The 21,108-nt window shown below is 46.5% G+C and overlaps 1 protein-coding gene across 4 annotated transcripts in view; it reads left to right on the forward strand.

Moving 5' to 3' along the window:
• The window catches only part of PLEKHN1 (pleckstrin homology domain containing N1), a 38,908-nt gene extending 20,115 nt beyond the window's left edge, over window positions 1–18,793 (forward strand). For 2 of the 4 annotated variants that reach the window (XM_075603652.1, XM_075603653.1), the window contains exons 4-12: window positions 289–435; window positions 3,238–3,324; window positions 3,776–3,848; window positions 3,980–4,122; window positions 7,782–7,928; window positions 8,938–9,024; window positions 14,386–14,461; window positions 16,251–16,327; window positions 17,506–18,793. In XM_075603652.1, coding sequence (XP_075459767.1) covers window positions 289–435; window positions 3,238–3,324; window positions 3,776–3,848; window positions 3,980–4,122; window positions 7,782–7,928; window positions 8,938–9,024; window positions 14,386–14,461; window positions 16,251–16,327; window positions 17,506–17,619 — 951 coding nt within the window. In that variant the 3' untranslated portion in view covers window positions 17,620–18,793. The remainder of the gene's footprint in view (window positions 1–288; window positions 436–3,237; window positions 3,325–3,775; window positions 3,849–3,979; window positions 4,123–7,781; window positions 7,929–8,937; window positions 9,025–14,385; window positions 14,462–16,250; window positions 16,328–17,505) is intronic. The other 2 variants (XM_075603654.1, XM_075603655.1) reach the window with 2 other exon arrangements.
• The last annotated feature ends 2,315 nt before the right edge of the window (window positions 18,794–21,108 follow it).

Consider the following 21,108-nt stretch of genomic DNA (forward strand, 5'->3'; position numbering starts at 1 on the left):
GGAGTCTTAAAATCGGATTCTGTGGATGGATTGTCGGCGTAAAAAAATGAAATAAATAGAAATCTGCAAAAGGCGAATCGCCATTTTTTTTTAGACTGGACCAAAGGAACCAGGCGATCCCAAAAAAATGAGCCCATCTCTAGGTATTACCCAGTAACCACGTTCACTCTTTCTGTATGGTATTAACACTTAGTATTGTTGCGTTCTTTGGGAATTACTATTTATTACTACAAATTATGACGTCCGTTTTTGTTGTTGTTATGGCTATTAATCTCTTTTGTATTTTAGCCACTGCTGTTCTGGGGGAGAACCCTGGAGGACTTCAATAACATGATACTTTTAGAGCCAATCCGGGGTTGGGAAGGTCAGGACATCCAAGCTTATGGGAACGTCATCATGTCTTCGTTGGTGGTCATGCAGATAAGTCACACACAGGTAACTAATCGCCTTTTTGAGGGACCTTATTCTTCTAACATGACCACTCTACTGTACCTTGAGCCCTTGTGCAGCAGTGCTTAGCAAGATTTGCAGCTGATGTCCCGACACACTGACGTCACTCAAGCCAATGTCATGTAGTAGTCAGGCATCACCGGGTCTGCTTTTATCGGAGCTCTATTACCTCCACACACTGAAGCAAGAACCATTGTGAGAACCAGGATGGTTTGCAGTTAGCAGATTGATGGCAAACTTTGTGGTACAACCGGCGGCCCAGGGGCTGCATGTGGCCCTCGGAGGTTTCTCCTGAGGCCCCCAGCTGCTGGCCACCCCTGTAGCCCACTTTCCCCAGTGCAGAGAGTGGAGATGTTGCTGGTGTGAGCCAGGGCCGGCCTTACATTTGGCGGGTCCCAAGTCAGCATGCCGGCAGTGGTGCCCCCTCCACCTGCAGGTTGATTTACGTCACGGCGTAACGGCGTCACGTTGTCATGAGAGCGCAACACTGCAGAAGGAAGGCCGCTCCACATAAGGGAAGACTTCCTCCAGCTACAGGCACACCCTCTATCCCCCCCTCCCTACCTTGGGGTGAGCAGCGGTTTGGTCCTGGTCCCGGTTCAGGGACTTCCCAGCTCCCTCCTCTTGTCAGGCAGAATTTGGATCCGGGCACTGACAGGAGGAGGGAGCGCGGAGCCATCTCCGAAGGTGTGGGGCCCAATCCCCTTGCCCCATGGCTGGCCCTGTAAAATGAGCCTAGCTTTTTCAGCTGCCTAATGACCGTGCGCTAATAATTAATGTACTTCTCACATCTCTCCTGTGCTAATCACTAGTTTCCAATGTAAGGAGAGTAGTGGGACTGTTTTCCTCAGCACGCCAGCATGAGTGGAAGTGGCAGCGAGAACATATATATAGATATAGATGTGTGTGTATGTATGTACAGTATATATGTACAGTATATGTATATCTACAGTATATACAGCACCGACATTGTTTATTGCACTAAATCACGACGGCACACCGAGATCTACCCCAGCTGCCGCCAGTAACAACCGCGCGCCGCCGCGTTTCCCCCACGCACCCCCCCTCCACTTCGCGCGCAATTTAAATCCCTTCCCGACCCCGTACAAGGCTCCTGCTATGCCCCTCTGCTTCCCCGCACCCCCGCTTACCTTCATTTGATCTCCAGGGGTGTCGGGGAAGCCAGGGGAAGACGGGGAAGACGGGGAAGCCGGGCGCGCATGTTACTGTGACGTCACAGTGCGCCGCCACGCGCCGCGGCTACCCGCTTCCCAGCCGCATGGAGCCGGCGGCTTTTGCTTCAATAAGCAATGTCGCTACTGTATATATTTATATCTATACTATATTTCTAAGTTTGTTATTCCGTTTGTTTGTTTGTATGTCCGAAGCATTGAAATCTCACAAACGGCACAACGTACCTCAACAAAACTTTTACTGGACATTGTGCTGCAGATTTGTAGACCAACGCAGCTATTTTGAGCTTCCAATATGACTCACCTCAAATTATGGACATTCTAAGTTTCCATCAGGTGTCCTGCAAAAATGTTAGAGGGGGGGGAGGATGGCTACTAAGGGAGGGTGCGTGTCCTTGGCTGGATCGGGGCTGTGTGTGTCTGTGTGTGTCTGTGTGTGTGTGATGTGAGATCTGCGGGGGAGATGTACCAGCGGGGGGGGGGGGAGGGGGCGGGGAGATGTGCTGGCAGCGAGGGGAGATGCGGAAGCAGTGTGGGGAGATGTGCCAACAGCGGGGAGGGGAGATGTGCCGGCAGCGGGGGGTGGGGGAGGGGAGATGTGCCGGCAGTGAGGGGAGATGCGGCAGCAGCGCGGGGAGATGTGCCAGCAGCGGGGAGGGGAGATGTGCCGGCAGCGGGGGGGAAGGGTGGGGTCGGGGAGATGTGCCGGCAGCGAGGGGAAATGCGGCAGAAAGTGCCGGGAGATGTGCCGGCAGCGGGGAGGGAGATGTTCCGGCAACGGGGGGAGGGGTGGGGGCGGAGAGATGTGCCGGTAGTGAGGGGAAATGCGGCAGAAAGCGCGGGGAGATGTGCCGGCAGCTCCCCGGGCGAAGCCGGGTACAAAAGCTTGTATATATATAATCTGGGTAATGTGTGGCCATTTTGAGAATTTAAGGCAGCAATCCAAGTGGCCTTTTTTCTTCTTTTTAACATTTGATTGAAGCAGTGGGTCTGTGGAGCTGAATCCCATTCATTTCAGCTCCGGGGACACCCTGCTTCCAGAGTATAATGATGCTCATCTCCGAGTCAAGGCAGGTGGCAGAGGTCCAGCCAGGCGGCAGAGGTCAAGGCAGGCGGCAGAGGTCAAGGCAGGCGGCAGAGGAGCAAGGCTGGGTTCGGCAACAGGGCACAGGAACACACAGAATATACCATGCTCGGGCCAGGGCTGGGAGTACCTTGTTGTATATTTAAAGCCCTGGAGCAGGTGCAGCCAATTACTAACTCCAGGAAGAAGTTTGCCAGGATCAAAGATGGCTGCAACGGAAAGTTCCTGCAACAGTGTACCCGTCGTGTCACTTAGTTGTCACGGTTTGCCTGTTGTGTCACTTGGCTGTCCAGTGTATCTGTGGTTTCTCTGCCTACAAAAATGACACAGTATCTGATGTTGCCATTTATTGACAAAGCATGTCTCTCCGGGTCTGCATCGCTCTTTGTCCATTAGTGTCTCGGTCTCTCACTATCTTCTCTGCTTGCTTTTGTGTCACAGGGTGTCTCAGTGACACTGGACGTCTTTCGGTCTCTGTGTTGGTAAACAGATTTGTGCCATTTTCCACAGGAGATGTCAGAGCGCTTTTTGGTTCTGTTTCCGCTTCACCTGCTGATTTTATCTATGGATCATCAGGAGAGAAGATTTATTTACCAGGTGAAATTCTGTGTGTGTGTGTGTGTGTGTGTGTGTGTGTGTGTGTGTGTGTGTGTGTGTGTGTGTGTGTGTGTGCTGCTTCCTTGGGAAATGAGTAGTGGTTAGGCTAGTTTTTTTTTTTAGAGGGTATGGGTTAACTTTAGGGGTTTTAGCGGTAAGGGGGTAAGGTTTTTAGGGTAGTGTTAGTATTAGTTAGGGGTTAAGATTAGGGGGTTTCGGGTAAGTGCTAAGGTTAGGGACTTACCTTAGCAGCAAAGTCACCAACGGCGACAAGTCCTGGCGGCGAGGTCACTTGCAGTGAAATGCGGGCGGAGATTTGGTGGCAGCGAAATGGCTGTGATCAAATGTCCTAGACCGTCGTCAGGGATATGTCAGTGTTTATTTAATATATGTAGCGCTCCAATACTCTATTCTTGTACACATAATGAAATATCGTCTGCCTGTTCTGCAGGGACTTCTGCCTCTTTCAGGAATGAGTGTGATTCATGCACAGACAAGTTCAGGACATACTTTTCAAATCAGTGGTAAGAGAGCACATTAAACCCTTCATTCTATCTCTTCCTCCCTCGCTCCCTGTGGCGTTCTCACATCTCGCTCCACTAGGTTGACGCTTCCACTGAAACCCTGGTGCTCTTTGCTGTCCTTTCCTCTGCAGGGCCAATGATAGAGCCACGAGGGGTGTCCTGTAGGAGTCCCAGTGAGGGCAGTCTCTGGATATCATCCCTGCAGTGCCACATCCTGGAGGCAAATGCTCATTGCCCACCTGCTTCCCCCTCTGTCAGCATCTTGTCCTACTTGGTAAGTCCAATGAGAGCAGAGGAGTAGAAAGCCCAGGACACGGGGGTTGAAGTGTGGCGGCACTTGTCAGTGGTACTTAACTCCACTACTTGTCTATTTAGTGCAGTTTGTGACAAGCGCAAATGATACTTGTTTAACCAATATTAAGGACCATATAATAAGAGGTCCTAATTAATATACACACGTAAATGGTAAAGTGATTAACCATACGTGAATATATATTCAAATATGCAGCTCTGAGAGAATGTTGTTTTCAAACAACACAATAAATGCAGCAAGAGAACAAAGCGCAAGACCACCAGAGGATGTGTCACTGACACACACAAAAACACAAACACAAACCGTGATTGGGATGGTCTGATTTTCCTTTCACAGTACACTATTGCATGGTTAAAGAGGATTGGATTCTGTTGGGACAAGAGGATAGGATACAATCTATCAAGTAATGGTTGCTAGATTTTAGATTTCTCCGCGTGGGTTGGGAAGTTAGTTGGGTTAAATTAAGTGACTGGAATTGTGTCCAGATTTTACTGTTTTTAGGGTCAAGCGAATTGAGGTTAAAATCACATTCACATTCAGAGAAGAAATTATGCCAAGAAACTGAGTGGTATCTGTTTGGGATTGTAGTGGGGCTTATGGAGGCGGTAGATGCCAGCAATAAGAATAGGCTTGGAGAAGGGCAGACACATTTTATCAACTAGTATTTAAAAAGTGGATGGCCTTGAGGGACAATTTAGCAGCATAAATTGTAAGGTGCCTGCAATATAAAATAACCCCTCTCCTCCTCTCATTGACCTATCTTTCCTAGAAACGGAGTATCTCTGAATGGAGATAGATGCATCAAGGGTTTTAGGCCATGTTTCGGTGAGAATTATGGCTTTAAGCCTATGCAAAAGGCCCCGTGCCCTTAGTTCATCCAGTTTGGGCATTTATCGACAATTATCTGGCCCAAAAGTAGTAAACGTTTGCAAAAGCTTGCTGACCATTAGCAACTCATTATACACTGACGATTCCATTGAGCATAGAGCCCTCTCATCAAATATGCATGATATTCTCTTACAGTAAATACAGTAGGGCCCCGCTTCTCGGCGACCCGCCAATCCGGCGGTACCGAGAAAGGGACGCCATGTCTGCGAATGCGCAGAAAGGGGGAGCAGCCGAGTTCGCGCATGCGCAGAACGGGGAGACTGCAAGTCTGCCCATGTGCAGAAGGGTAGAGGGCGCCAAAAATCACAGGTTCTGCTTTTCAGCCCTTTTCGCTTTGCGGCGGCGCCATGGAACAGAACCCGCCATATAAGCGGGTCCCTACTGTACCCTAAATAGGGGCACAGTCACCTTCACACATCTCTGGTTATTTAGCAAATGATGGAGCAATGCTGCTTAATACCACTGGGTGGCACAATGAGCATGTTATGAGTAGACTAGTACAATATACAGGTTGTTGACTGAGCCATTGATTTGAGCCACCTGTGCTGAAGCAGGGATATTCTGAACCTGACCTTGGTGTGGCCCTTGAGGACTGGAGTTGGCTACTCCCGGCTTAGCACACAAGCCCCTAATTTATATTGAAACAGCCTATATTAAATAATGAGAGCGTCTGACCTCCGTGAAATGTAAGAATAGCGGTGTCAGCGCCAGCAATGTCTGGTGCAGCAGAGCAGCTGTTTAGCTGGAATTCTGCATTCAGGTGCCAGGATTAATATGTGCTCCTGTTATAAGGATAAGAAGCTGCTACTTTATCTAAGCAACAACGTCAGAACTAGGAACCAGACCAAAACCTAAAACCAGTGATTCAAGTGTGATGGTACTAGGAGGTGCTGGGAACCACTATTTTTTTTAAAAAAAATGTTATTTACAAACTTACAATTCCATGTTGTTTTCAAAGAAAAACGGGACATATTTTGGACATTTTTCCGTCTCCTATTTTTTACAGCACAAATATTTCTTAAATCTCTACAAAATACAGGCTATGGAGCTTTCTCCTAATGTTTAATAAATACAGATGTTTTTTTTTAAATCAGGTGCAGTAGGCTACTATTTTTAAGCCTCTTCTATCACTGCCTCAGATTAATATTTACAATAGCTAAAGACGCCTACCCTCAATTAATTTCAACTGAAATCTGTTGCTGGCCATTTGAAAACTGAAGAGGAGAACTTAGTTCTTCTTAGGAGCCACCCAGTAAACCTTCTGAAAAGACTTAAAGCTGTGGAACATGTGGCTTTGAAACAAAATAGCAGGGGGTCTCCAGCTGGTGGATTTGGCTCCGTAGCGGATCAGCCGGTTCCTATGGTCTGCAGATTTCAGAGGATCAGTGTCAAAAAGGGCGATTCGCATTTTGCAGATTTTAAAATGATTATTATTGGAACCAATACACTCCGTGGATTCCGCAAGCCGTGGACGGATTTGTAGAATCCCAATCCGCGGATTCAGCCATGCTTAAGAATCCGCCAACGGATTGCAGAATTGGCGGATTGGGATTCTACAAATATGTCTGCGGCTTGTATCCAATGGCGGTTTTTGATGAATCTGCGCAGATTTTACAACGCAAAACGCATTTTGGGGGTAACAGCGGAAATCCGGGAAATGGATTTGGGCGGGGTAACAGGGACGTATCCCTGATTAAATAGAGCAGCCTCAGAGCTCTGAGAATCCATCAGAGATAGTTAATTGCAGCCACTCAACTAACTAGTCTCCACCTGGACTAATGAAAGCTCTGTAAAAAGCCGCATGTGAGACACAGGAGAGAGATTTCCTACGCTCACATTTGGGCTGACAGAAGGAGAGCAGAGACGCCTGCACACAGACACTGTCTTGAGCACAAAGGCTGTGCTGAGATGAACACACCCAGACACCCAGAGACCTATATTTCCTGGGCACAGAGGACCCAGGAACCTGCCAGAAACTGACATGTACACTACCGACACACTTTATTGAAGTGTGGTCGGTACCGCAAGCCGGGAAATCTCCCGGCTTGCTAGTGGCCGCCCCTCGGCGTGCCGCGCGTCATAGACGCTCGGTCACGCGTCATCGGGAGCGTGCGCCCCCTGCACGCGTGTCCAGGGGCTCCCCGAGGGAGCCCTGGTGTCCCGCGATCGCGGGACAGCGGCAGGGGGTTCCGGGGGACCAGGCGGACCCGGCAGCGGTAGGGAGAGCGCCCCGATCGGAGGGCGCTCTTCCGCTGCTTCGGCGCGCGCCCGTCACACTCGGGCGCGCGCCAGGCTACTGCTGCGGCACAGAACGGGCAAATGCTCGAATAAACTGTGCCGCAGCAGTAGGGCCACCAGCTTGAGGTACTTCCTGAGACTTTGGGGTGATATGATGGTAATGGGAATATCCCTCCAGTCCTGCAGATAGGGTCTGGGGAAGTAAGTTAGCCCTTACAAAGGGATGTGGGTTTGTTATTTTGTTGTTTTTGTATGTTTTGCCTGGATAACGGAACAGGCTCAATAAAGCCAAGATATCATTGCACCCAAATCGGTCTCCATTATATGTACCACTGTACACATCTCCTACAGGCGGATTCACTCATCTGTAGTCATGAGCTTCATGTGCTCTAACTACTAAAATCGGCCTGAAAATAAATATACTTTCTAAAGGAATTCCTCCCACTGTGACTGTGCTAGTTCTCTACGTGTCTTTACTTCTGTCCTCCCTGAAGGTGCCATGCGACAAATTGTGGAAGAAGAAGGAACTCATGAAATATTTGACTTCTTGCCCCATTCAGAAGTGGGAAGGGAAATCAATTCAGCACTTGGGAAGTGGCACCTTCCTGTCTGCAGTGCAAGTGTCTCACACTATTGCTGGGGTACGTATCTCACTGTACCGCTACATCCAATGCTGATCGATGGTTTACAGATATTACGCTTCCTGGTTCACAATGGCAGAGAGATGGAGCCTACTTAGCAATGGAGAGTTCTACATGAAGAGATATTTAACCTATTTATCACATTGGAGATTTAAGGTAAAGAAGGGTGGGCTGGCCGCGTTTGTCCTTTCTTCCCTGGAGTAAAAAAGGAGAGAGAGGGAGTAGGTGGTATGATGCTTTTATTGGACCAACAAGCTTTATCGGACCAACTAGTTACAAGATTTCGAACCTGTCAAGGTCCTGCAATACCCGATGAACGACCCTGAGAGATTTGAACGCTTGTAACATGTCAACTACTTGTTGGTCCAATTAAAGGTATCATACCCCCTCTCCCTTCCTTGTTACTACATTTGAGATGTAATGAAGAGATTGAATTCATACATTGTGAATACAAAATAACACCATAGATCAGCATAAGCTTTGAAGCCGATTACCCTTCCTATACATGAAGAAATGATTAACATGGCCACAAGCACATAACAAGTATATACATACACATATAATTGTTACTTATGCTAACATGATACAAATAATCTAGTTTGCTATTTTGTTTGTTGTTGGGTTGGAATCACTGTTTCTGGGTATGCCCACACGCAAACCGATATGCTTTGTCCTAGAAGTGCTCTAATAATCTTTGCGTATGAAATAGATGCTGCTATGATCAGCCTTCCTCCATCTGGGAGGTTTGTTATGACAGCAACTTAGTGACAGGAACATAACATCTACATGCCTCACGGGAACACACAGCCCTGATAGTAATAGGTGGTCTTCAATAATATGTCAACAAACTCAATGGGAAACCCTGATGATAATGAATTTGTTTACATGTTTAGCCTTTTTATGTGGAAGTTATGAAGTGCTGGTAATGGTCACACAGGATGTTATAGTTTCTAAGACCCCTGCAGGCTGCCTGTATAGAATGATGGGTTTCTGCTCCCCTACTCTGAAGGGCTTTGAAGATCGACTTCTCCTGCTCTTTCCTGACGACTTGGTCTTCCTCTCAGTAGACCCTAATAGGACAACAGTGATACATCAGGTGAGCATTCAGCATGAAGCCCTCAGTCATCAAATGTATAGAATAAAACAAATTGGTCAGCTCTACCTCAAATATACAGGCATACCCCGCTTTAAGGACACTCACTTTAAGTACACTCGTGAGTAAGTACATGTCACCCAATAGGCAAACAGCAGCTCACGCATGCGCCTGTAAGCACGTCCTGAACAGCAATACCGGCTCCCTACCTGTACCGAAGCTGTGCGCAAGCGGGGAGACTATAGAGCCTGTTACACATGTGTTATTTACACCAGTTATGCACGTATATGACGATTGCAGTACAGTACGTGCATCGATAAGTGGGGAAAGGGTAGCGCTTCACTTTAAGTACAGTTTTGCTTTACATACATGCTCCGGTCCCATTGCGTACGTTAATGCCGGGTATGCCTGTATTGCTAGTTTTGTCTATTGTTTAGAGTTACCATACGCCCGTATTGTCTCGGACATGTCCGGATATTTGATTGAAGGTCGCTGTCCGGGAGGAATTTTGAAATAACTAAAAATGTCCAGGAATGGCGACCGCACATGCGTGAATGAATGTGGGCCGCACATGCACGAGCAATGAGCGCCGACCGCGCATGCGCAAACCCCGTCCAACACTTGCGCTTTTGATGTCCTCTTTTGTGAATACGGACGTATGGTTGCTATCACCATATATTTTATGTACCAGTAGGAGGACTGCAAGGAAAACATTTTTAGCCACGAAGATCATGTAAACAAAGAAAATGTCCGCGCACTGTCCTAACCTCTGCCCCAAAAATACTCAGTGTAATTATACATGCCATCTAAAAATGAGTTACATTTTCGGTTTTCGTTATATAATCCTACCCTCCTGTATCAACTCAACCTCAGATGAGATCAGTCCCTAACCTTGAAACCCCAACCTTTCTTTGCGTCCCCCTAAAAGAGGGTCCCACGAGAACCACAACATTTAATAGCCTAAAAAATACTAATAATCCAATATGATTTTCTCTTCTTTATTTCACCTATGGAGCTTATGTACTAAGAGTCCCAAATGGCTTTTTTGTTGGTGCAAAATTGGAGCGCAGAAATTTAGTTTTAAATTGCGCTTGTGTGCGCCTGTGCGTCTGTGCACTCACCTGATAATTCTCAATCTGCGCCACTAGCATCAAAAATGATTTTCTTCACAAACGGACTGCACACGGTGTACAGATGTTAGTGGTAATTACTCATAATAAAGATTCTGTGTACCCAAAACCAGGAAAAAAGTGTGCAAAATCCACCACCAAAAATGTATTTGACGCAGCGCGGAGATTTCATTATATTATTATTTTTCACAGTATGGCTATTATAAATAATATAACACTAATGATGTATATTTACTAACACTATTTATAAATAACAAATACACCTATTTGTGTCTTAATTTAAATATTATCAACCAGGTATTCAACAAGACGACATGCATTAAAACGAACGACGTGTCATATTAAGGAAGCCTCCATACACACAACACACATTTTATGAAGATTTGTACAACTTTTTAGCACTAACATTTTGACGCATATTAGAAATCTTAGTATATACTGTGTAATAAACCAGAGATATTTAAAATCAGAGACAGAACATAAAACACAGACAGAGCTCAGTTTTTAGCACATCCAGTGTTAAACCTAAAAGACCATTTTACTTGATATTTATACATATATATTTAGGCACTGTACCGTGTATGAGTTTCACTGGATGTCCTAAAAACTGAGCTCTGTCTGTGTTTTATGTTCTGTCTCTGATTTTAAATATATATTGCCATGCTCAGTAGCACTCCTCTGTGACACTCATATGCTTATATATATGTTGTGGTTATTTTGGGGGTTCAATAGGAGCTTGTTAGGTGTCCAGTATGTTTTACAATTGCTGTTCAGCTATTCTTGGCTGATTGGAGGGTGGCAACCTCCTACCTACTGTAATTGTAGCTCACCCCCTCCCACATTTAAATGGTTAAGGGCTCACTCCATAGCATCTTCCACTCAGGGGAACTTGCTGGCTTGCAGTATGGTTGTGACAACTCTAATACAGAGTGCTTTTCCTGGTAATGTACAGGTTATTAAAAGCTTCAATCAGACTTAGAACTTTGCAACTACTGTAATATTGACAGATTTACTATAAATCATTCTTCCTGTTACTACACAGGTTATTAAGACTTTATATTAGCGTTAGGGACCCCTGAATTGTGGTCTGCCGTGCAGTTGGCTCAGGGGCTTACAACAATTTTGGCCAAAAATGTTAAACTAAAAGACCATTTTACTTGATATTTATACATATATATTTAGGCACTGTACCGTGTATGAGTTTCACTGGATGTGCTAAAAACTGAGCTCTGTCTGTGTTTTATGTTCTGTCTCTGATTTTAAATATATATTGCCATGCTCAGTAGCACTCCTCTGTGACACTCATATGCTTATATATATGTTGTGGTTATTTTGGGGGTTCAATAGGAGCTTGTTAGGTGTCCAGTATGTTTTAATAAACCAGAGAACCTGAATTCTTATTTTTGTACTCAAACTCCTCCTTTTGAAAGTCAAACATTTGCCTCCTCTGTGACAAGGGCAGGCTGAACTTTTGTGGTTGTTTCTTATCTCCCACTCATCAATCTGTGGTGACTTTTAATGGCTGGGAGAGGGAATAATTTTAAACCCAAATTAATTTGAGAGTATAATATATCCTACTAGCTGAGAGACCCGGCGTTGCCCGGGATGTAAATGCGTCATAGGTAGTATTATTCCAACGCAACTTTTGGTTTTGAGATAGGGAACAAATATCTGATATATGCAACCAGGAGAGCCAACAGATTTCCCGGGACCAACTAAACCTCTGGCCGGGCCCAACTTCTTTGTCCGGCTGCCGGTCCTCTCGATGCTGCCAGTCCCATGCTCTGCTCTGCTGTGCGCATGTCTCACGGATACTGTCCCATGCCGAGCCTCCGATGCTGGCATGCGCCAGGCTTCTCCCATACCGGTACGCGCCGGAAGCTGAACCCAGCTTTCTGCAAGCGCTATCATCTGAGAGGCCAGCGGCATCAGAGGCTCGGTGTGGGACAGTGTCAATGAGAAAGGCCCAAAGCTGGGCAGAGCCGGGGCCTGGTCACAACAAGAGGACCAGTATCTGGGCAAAGAAGTTGGGCCCTACTGGGCCCGCCACAGCCACCAGGACAATTGTCCTGGCTCTCCCCCCTTCCAACATACACACCCCCCTCACATTTGATATTGTTGCATCCACCTAATTTTCCCCATCACAAATCTACAGTGGTGAGAAAAAGTTTGTGAATCACTTAGGATTTTCACATATTTCACATATTTGAAACCTAAAATGTTATTAGATCTTAATCTAAGTCCTAATAATAGATAAAGATAACATGATCAAACAAATGACACAAAAACATGATACTTTTTCAACATTTATTTTTACACAAATGATTCAACATTCAATATCCATGTGTGAGAAAGCATGTGACCCTTTAGATTCAGTACCTGGCGGCGCCCCCTTGAGCAGCAATGACTTCAACAAAACGTTTCCTGTCACTGCTGGTCAGTCTCTCACATCGGTTTTGAGGAATTTTGGCCCATTCCTCCTTACAGAAATGCTTCAACTCAGTGACATTTGAGGGCTTCCTTGCATGGACAGCTCGCTTTAGGTCCTGCCACAACATTTTGATGGGGTTTAGGTCCAGACTTTGACTAGGCCATTCCAAAATGCAGAGTTTCTTCTTCTGCTGCCATTTTTTTGTAGATCTGCTTGTATGTTTAGGATCATTGTCCTGCTGCATGACCCACTTTCGCATCAGCTTCAGCTCACGGACAGATGGCCTGACATTCTCCCCTAGAATCTTCTGATAAAATGTAGAATTCATGGTTTTGTAAATAATGGCAAGCCGTCCAGGTCCTGAGGGAGCAGAGCAACCCCAAACCATCACACTCCCACCACAATGCTTGACGTTTGGGATGAGGACCTTCTGTTTGAATGCAGTTTTGGTTTTCGTCAAAAGTAACGTTTCTGATTGAGGCCAAAAAGTTCTACCTTTGACTCTTTTGTTCCAGAAGTCTTGTGGATCATTTATGTACTTTTTGGCGAAATTCCGTTCTGACAGCAGCAATGTTCTTTTTAGAGAGCAGTGGTTTCCTCCTGGATATCCTTCCATGATCACCATTCTTGTTCAGTGTTTTACTGACAGCTGAGTCATGAACACTCACATTAGCCAAGGCGTGGGTGGCCTGACAATCCTTGGATGTTACTTTGGGGTTCTTTGTGACTTCTTGGTTTATTTGCAGGTTTGTTCTTGAAGAGAGTTTGGTAGGATGACCGCTCCTGGATAGAGCGACTGTGGTCTTGAACTTTCTCCATTTCTCTATAGTGGGTTGGTGGAGCCCCAAATCCTTATACATGGTTTTGTAACACTTTCCAGACTGATGACCATTAACTGCTTTTCTGAGGACCATAGAGATTTCTTTTGATTGTGACATGACGTGTTTCTACATACCTGTATGGTGAAGACCAAGCGCACAAAGTTTCTGATCTTTATATGGGGTCGGGCCTACCATACTCACCCCTGAAGCTCTACCTAATTTAAACACATGATTCTAATTATCACCTTTAATTTAGCTGATAAAACCAGGGTTTCACTTACTTTTGCACATACCCTGATTCTTAATTATTTATTGTTTGTCTAATTCATACATCATTTTATTTCAAAAGACATGGAATCGGTTAATATAAACCCCATTGGATATTTAAGAAAAGACTGGTTTTGATTCATGAAGGTTATCATGGAAAAACGATGACATGTCTGTAATTATCATTGCGGTGCCACTATATACAGTATCTCTTATCATTGTGAATTGCCTCAGATTTTTATTATCATACATTTTTAATTCTGTAAGGAAATAGAGAGAGCCCTTTCTGTCACCTTTTGTCTGCTAATCAGAAGAGTGTCAGGAATGTACACGTTGCCTTTGAAGATAGCCTAGGGATCAGGTCAAATCTCTGGTACACTGTCACCGGACACTATTATTATAAACATATCGTTTTTTCAGTGTTTTATTGTCTGATTAACCCTGTTGACCCAGGTAACCTCACTGGAGACAGAGAAAAATAGGTATGTAAAAAAAAATGAAAGTTAACCCCTTGGTTCCTGTATTTTGTTACCACAACTGAATAGGTTAAAGGCATTAATGTAACAGCTAATGTGAGGCTTTTACTGCCTCTAATAATATTGAATATTCATAATCTTCATTGCTTTTCTCTATGTATATTATAAGCCGAGTTGGTATTTTTCAGTGAATCTCATTTATTTTGGATTTTATGTTTTTTTTGTTGTTGTTTTTTCAGGGTACACTCCCATTAAATGCAATCCAAGCTAAGGAGAGCATAACGTGGAACGGGAGGCTGGAGTTTCAGATTACAGGTAGGCGCAAACACATTTAAGAGGACGCTTATTGGGTCCTCAATAATTTGTGACCAACCCCAACAGAGGGCCCTGCTACTAATGTGTCCTGGGACTCCCACTACTTAGGCTAAGGCCCCGCTCCCTCCGTCAGCGCTCCCACACTGCAGACAGGCAGGGCGCTGACAGACACAGACCGCGATATGCGGTCTGTAGGGAGCGGGAGGTGGGCGGGAGTGGGAGGTTTGAGCGGGAGGGGGGGCGTGGCTTGAGCGGTGGGACCCGCTACTCTCCCCCCCCCTCCCTCCACGGGCTCGGGCTGGCACTCATACACACACGCAGACACACACACACACACACTCACACTCAGGCACACACACACAGGCAGGCACTCACGCACTCAGACACACACATACACACACACAGACAGGCACTCACGATGTTTTCCCCCCACACTCCTCCCCGCTCCCCGAAGCCTCTCCTCCTCCCGAAGCCTCCCCTCCTCATTGGCTCACAGCCACACCACGTGACGCGTCAACGCTAGGGATCACCATTCTCTTGTATCCCGTAGCGGCTGACGCGTCACAGCATGTAGTGAGCTGTGCAGCCAGGGGAGACCGGGACCGGCTCGGGAGGATTCCCCTGCTGGTGGGGAACTTGCGTGTGGCCGCCCGCGCCGCCGGGCGCACCGGGTCCCAGGCCTTACACAGGAGCTGCTTCCCTTCCATGGAGTTTCATACTAGTGTCTTGTGTCCTGTCCAGGGCTTGTCATTCATTCTAGGTTAATCCAGTGGCAGATCAACTTCTAATGTGCTTTCCATGCATGCATTTACCGGATCTGCAAATAGCAAACATCCTGGAGTTGGATCTAGTTAACAGCTTTGGGCATGGTTCTTGCTGCCCTCTCTCAAGTTCTTATATTAAGAACAGATGTTTAACTTCAGTCCTTGACTGTTTTATAAAAGTGTATAGTTATTCAATACAGTCTCCCTGCTGCACAACAGGGGGGGTGCGAAAGCAGTGACGTTTTCCATTTGATAAATCTGTTGCAATTCGATTGCACTGGTTTGACAGTGGAGAAACTTCTGTAAATAACTTTTGGTGACCCCGGTAACTCTATGGGGATCTGCATATCAGAAAGACTGGATTAAGACCACGCAGAACATTCACTGTTTCATATTTAGTGTGCGAAATGAAGAAACGTGTACAGCACGTCAAATATATTTGACTTTTAGACAAGTTTAATTCCACTTCCTTAACACCTAGTCATTATATTGCCAATCAAAGAGTGCCAGAAAACTATGGCAAGAGATGCAGGAATGGATACAATTCATTTTCACGTGTGTCAAACAACTCCTATTATTGCTTGTTGTATTGTTCCACTTATATACCAATTACAAATATTGATTGACGAAACATATCCCACTGTGAAAACAAAATAAGAGATTCTGTAAATTAAGTTTCCTTAACTCCATGGCTAACGTCTTGTTATAATATGTTCTTGTTTCCCTTGTCCTTCTTAGAGAGGGAAGGAGAGTCGTTATTAAATAACGCATGCACGATATTACATATTACCTTGTCTGTGTTGATTAACCAAGAACAGGGTTTATGAATGATGACCACACTGAAGACCTGATACATGAATGGCAGACAATCTGTTCTCCAGTTGGTTCCTTGTTCAAAGTTCAGCACCCATTTTGTTATTAAGTTTAAACTGCCAGTTTGGGTAATTATCCGTGCTACATTATATCCGTAGGTATGGACGTACAAATGCCAGCATTATCTACATGATTGTTTTTCTGCCCCTTAGGGGATCTTATGGAACCAATCTTGATTTCTTGCATCACTGCTGAGGATTACAATAATTGGATTTTTCATCTACAAAAGGTACAACATTAACAGGAGAGCACATATTTCATTTAGATGTCCTTACACACCACACACACACACACACAGAAATAACATGGGTTTATATTTGTGGTACTGCACCTATCCTTAAAAATACAGATGTTATAACATATAGACACAGGGGGACAACGCTCTCCCCTAACTATGGTGGTAATAAAACGTAGCGCACAACTGAATAAAGTTCTGCATTTATGAAACATTGGGGTAAATGTTCCATATTTCTGAACTATGTAAACTATATTTATGGTTTAAAGTTGAGAAAGCTTTTCTAAAATAAATCTATGGTTAAGAAGGAAACTGTTAAACAATTAGTGGTCCTCTGGGTTATTAAAAAAAAAGTGGTACTCTCTGTACCCCCATCACCATCTCACATGGACCGTTGCTAAGGTGGTACATGGTTTGTACAGTATGTTGTATTCTGCAATGATTCTTCAACATACACTTACTTTGTTATATTGCACACAACAATAGAAAAAGAAACCCCTATAACGAGAGCACTCTGAAAAGGCTACTCCACTGATAACACCGGAAGGAATCTAATATTGTAATGTAATGATGAATTGTTTAAAATAATCTTTATTGGGAGATACCTCAAAATTTAAATAATACAGGTAAATGAACCTATGCCTCAACTGAGGCTAGCCTATAATCTAAGGTGCGAATTAAAATGAAGTGGGTGTGGGCTGGGGTATAAAGCCCCAACTGTAACGTAGAAGTGGGACTATAAAGCAGGAGCACATATATATAAATATAGCTAATCACCAAACTCTGAATGGTTACTAAGTGACCTATACAGGGTATGGTAAGGATCCGCTGTTCAGTGGGGCTTTATACCCCAGCCCACACCCACTTCATTTTAATTCGCACCTTAGATTATAGGCTAGCCTCAGTTGATGCATAGGTTCACTTACCTGTGTTATTTAAATTTTGAGGTATCTCCCAATAAAGATTATGTTAAACAATTCATCATTACATTACAATATTAGATTCCTTCCGGTATTATCAGTGGAGTAGCCTTTTCAGAGTGCTCTCGTTATAGGGGTTTCTTTTTCTATTGTTGTGTATCCTACATTGCCCCTGATTGTAGCACCTCTAGCCAGGCTGTAGCGAGGGTCAACCTTTCCTTTTCCCCTCCCCTCCCTCCCCCCTTTCCTTAGGTGTTTGCTTTGTTATATTGCAGCCAGAACAACCCAACGGTGGCATTGGCCGGTTCCCCCTGCCCTCCGTACCCGCCAAACACAGGAGACGATAAACAGAATTCCGGAGTTTGACACAGGTTGAGTGTGTTATTTACCATGGGAATCATGTAATCTGTGACTAAGTGCCGGCGTAAACGGCATGTGAAAAGACATAGGCGGTGCAAATGAGGTCAGCGCAGTGAAAGAAAGTGGGACAAAAAGGCATTCAACGGAAAGAGAGAAGGATACGACAAAACATACAGCTGGAAGATGGAATAAGAGAGAGAGTAATAAAGAGGAGGCTGTTTGTAGCTTAATGGTTAAAGTGACTCATTCAATTACAAGATGAATTCTACATGCACCAATTTAGATGACCAGATGTTCAAGAGCACATCTGCTGGAAGACTTTCACATTTCAACCAATTTGTCATGATTTAAGAATGTGCTACTTAAAAATGACTACGTGTTGCAACTTGCAGGAGCTTTTAGCACCCACGGGTTAAGAAGCGGGTAATGAACCACCATTGTTTTGATCATACAAGATGACGTTTAATGACTCTTGGCACTTTTATCACATTGTGAGCTCTAGAGAGCGGTGTCTATCAATGGAATGAAAAGTAAAGTGTCCCGTGGAAGAAGCTTGTTCGTTTCTTGCAATGGGCACAAAGTATTAGCTGGATGTTCATGCCACCGCTGACGTGGCTAAATATTTGAGGCAAAGGAGAACAACAAAGGTTCAATAAAGATATTGGTACATACCGTTATTATGTGGGTGCCTGCAACTCCTCCAGTTGAAACATCAAAAAGCTGGTGCACAGGGCAAAACTGGAGCAAAGTACGTTAATAGATGAAAGCAGGGGTGGCCAACTCCAGTCCTCAAGGGCCAGTCATTATGACCGAGCCACTTGTCCTGAAGCAGGGATATCCTGATTATCTGACCTGTTGGTGGCCCTTGAGGACTAGAGTTGTTTATCCCTGCAGTAAAGGAAAGACTGTATGTATTTAGCAGATATAGTACCTGTTTCCTCCATAAGGAGCAGCTGTACCTGTCATATCCATGTCTGCCCGTGTGTGAGTGCAATGGAGAACCGCGCTGTCTGTTTCATTGGTTTAAGCAGAGAGACTTCAGGTCACAAGAGCAGCTGGCCACTGATGGCAAAGGTCAAATGAAAAGTAGATCGGATAAGTGTTTTGTTGTTGTTCTACTCTTACAGTGTGTGCTGTGCATATAGGTATATACGAATAAATAGTATATGTTATACTATGATATGATAGACTCAGGGCTGCTGGTAGCTATCCTGGGGCCAAGGACTAGAGTTCACACTGGGCCCCCCCACCTTGTTTCGGAGGCCTTGCGAGCCACCTTTTTCTCTTGCACATGTTCTCGCTCTCTCAGCCCCTCTAATTCCCCCTTTCTCACACTCCCCCATGTATTTCTCTCCCTGCCTCTGTCTCTCACTATTCCCCCCTCTCTCATTCACTCACTCTCCCTCTCTCTCTCACACTCACTCCCCTCTTCTCTTGCACCCCGTCTCTCGCTCACTCCCCCTCCACTCACTTCCTCCCCCATCCGCTATCACTCAATGCCCCCTTCTCTGACACAATTCCACTAACTCAATCCCCTTCCTCATACTCAACCCCCTACCCCTCCCCCAATCACTGGAAAGACAAACAATTTCTCCCCTCCCCCAGACACACACACACACACAATTCCACCCACCGCACACACTCGGACACAATTCCAACCACACATAAAATTCCACCCACCACACACAATTACAACTCCACACAATACCCACATAATCGCCCCCCCCCCCCTACAGTACACACCCAATAACCCAGACATGCCCTGCTGCTCCCCAGCACAAAATGTTAGCTCTCCTGAAAGGCCAGCCTTAGGGCAAAGCAGCCATCTTGGGTCCCTCACATTCTCGGGCCCTGCGCTCCCTCCTCTCCCTCCTGCCCTTGATGGGATCCAACTTTCACCTGACTTTGTGGGGAGGGGGAGAACTGGAGGAGGGAGCACGGGGCCCCCCCTCCTCCAGCCCCCCCCCCTCCTTTCGGAAGATGGAGGGAGCATAGGGCCCCCGGAACGGCAGGTGGGAGTGGGGTATCTTACCTTCTCTGCAGCGGGCCACCTCCTACAGCGCCACATTGCCATGGCAACACACCGTCATGACATCGCATTGACATGGCAACGTGGCATCATGCCACCGCGACGCTGCCGGATGAAGGCTGCTGGTCTAGATAAGTCCCTTGTTTTTTTTAAAGGGGGGACCTCGCTGCCAGGGTGCCGTTTTGGGCCCAGCAAAGCCTAAGGCTGCCCCTGCTGAGCTGCAGCTATAGCACTGTGAATGCAAGTACTGTATAGTGTGAATTGATCCTGCAAACTGTGAAATAAAGTTATACTTCAGAGTAACTTCCACCTCCAGTCCCACCCAGCAGTACTACAGGCTGATGAGCTCTGCGCAGGGGCGGATATACAGTACCTGCCAGCCCGGGCGATTCGTGAAGAGCAGCCTTCCTCCTGCAGCATCACGGGCGTCATCTGACGTCGCTTTATCCTGGCAACGCCTCATCGCATTGTCATGGCAACACTTCAGCATGTGATGTTGTGTCGCCATGACAATGTCACGCTGCAGGAGAAGGTAAGACCTCCCGCCCCACCCCCTCTCACTCACTCCAACACACACACCTTGGGGTGAGGAGCAGTCGTGCGCCTTCCTCTCCCAGCTCCTTCCTCCGGTCGGATGGAAATAGGATCCGGCACCGACAGCAGGAGGGAGAGAGTATTGCAGGTGGTCAGGGAGCCGAGGAGCTGCAGCATTAGCCCACATCACCAACCCACTGATGTATCGGGGCAACCCCGATCACACGGGTCTCCTCCCTGTATCTAGGACTAAGGCACATGACATCCATGAGGGATTGGCAACATTAAAAAAAAAAAGAGCCCCTCAACAGGTCAGGTTTTCAGGATATCCCTGCTTCAGTACAGGTGGATCAATCAGTGGCTCTGTCTTTGACTGAGCCACTAATTGAGCCACCTGTGGTGAAGCAGTGATATCCTAATAAAGACTGAGCCACCTGTACTGAAACAGGGATATCCTGAAAACCTGATCTGTTGGGAAGGGAGGGGGGAGTGGGGGGGAGTAGAGGGGGGGGAGGGGGGAGTGGGGGGGGAGTAGGGAGGGGGGAGTGGGGGGGGAGTAGGGAGGGGGGAGTGGGGGGGAGTAGGGAGGGGGGAGTGGGGGGGGAGTAGGGAGGGGGGAGTAGGGAGGGGGGAGTGGGGGTGGTGTGGGGGGGGAGTGGGGGGAGGGAGTGTGGGGGAGTAGGGAGGGGGGAGTGGGGGAGGGGGGGGGGGGAGTGTGGGGGGAGTGTGGGGGGGAGTGGGGGGGGGGGAGTGTGGGGGGGAGGGGAGTGTGGGGGGGGGGGAGGGGAGTGTGGGGGGGGGGAGTGGGGGGGGAGTGGGGGGGGGGGGGAGTGTGGGGGGGGGGAGGAGTGTGGGGGGGAGAGTGGGTGGGGGGTCGAGGACTGGAGTTGGGATCCCCTGCATCAACTGCCAATGTGACAAAGGAAAGATGG

This window comes from Ascaphus truei, chromosome 6 (assembly GCF_040206685.1).
Source record: "Ascaphus truei isolate aAscTru1 chromosome 6, aAscTru1.hap1, whole genome shotgun sequence".
NCBI classification, from domain to species: Eukaryota; Metazoa; Chordata; class Amphibia; order Anura; family Ascaphidae; genus Ascaphus; species Ascaphus truei.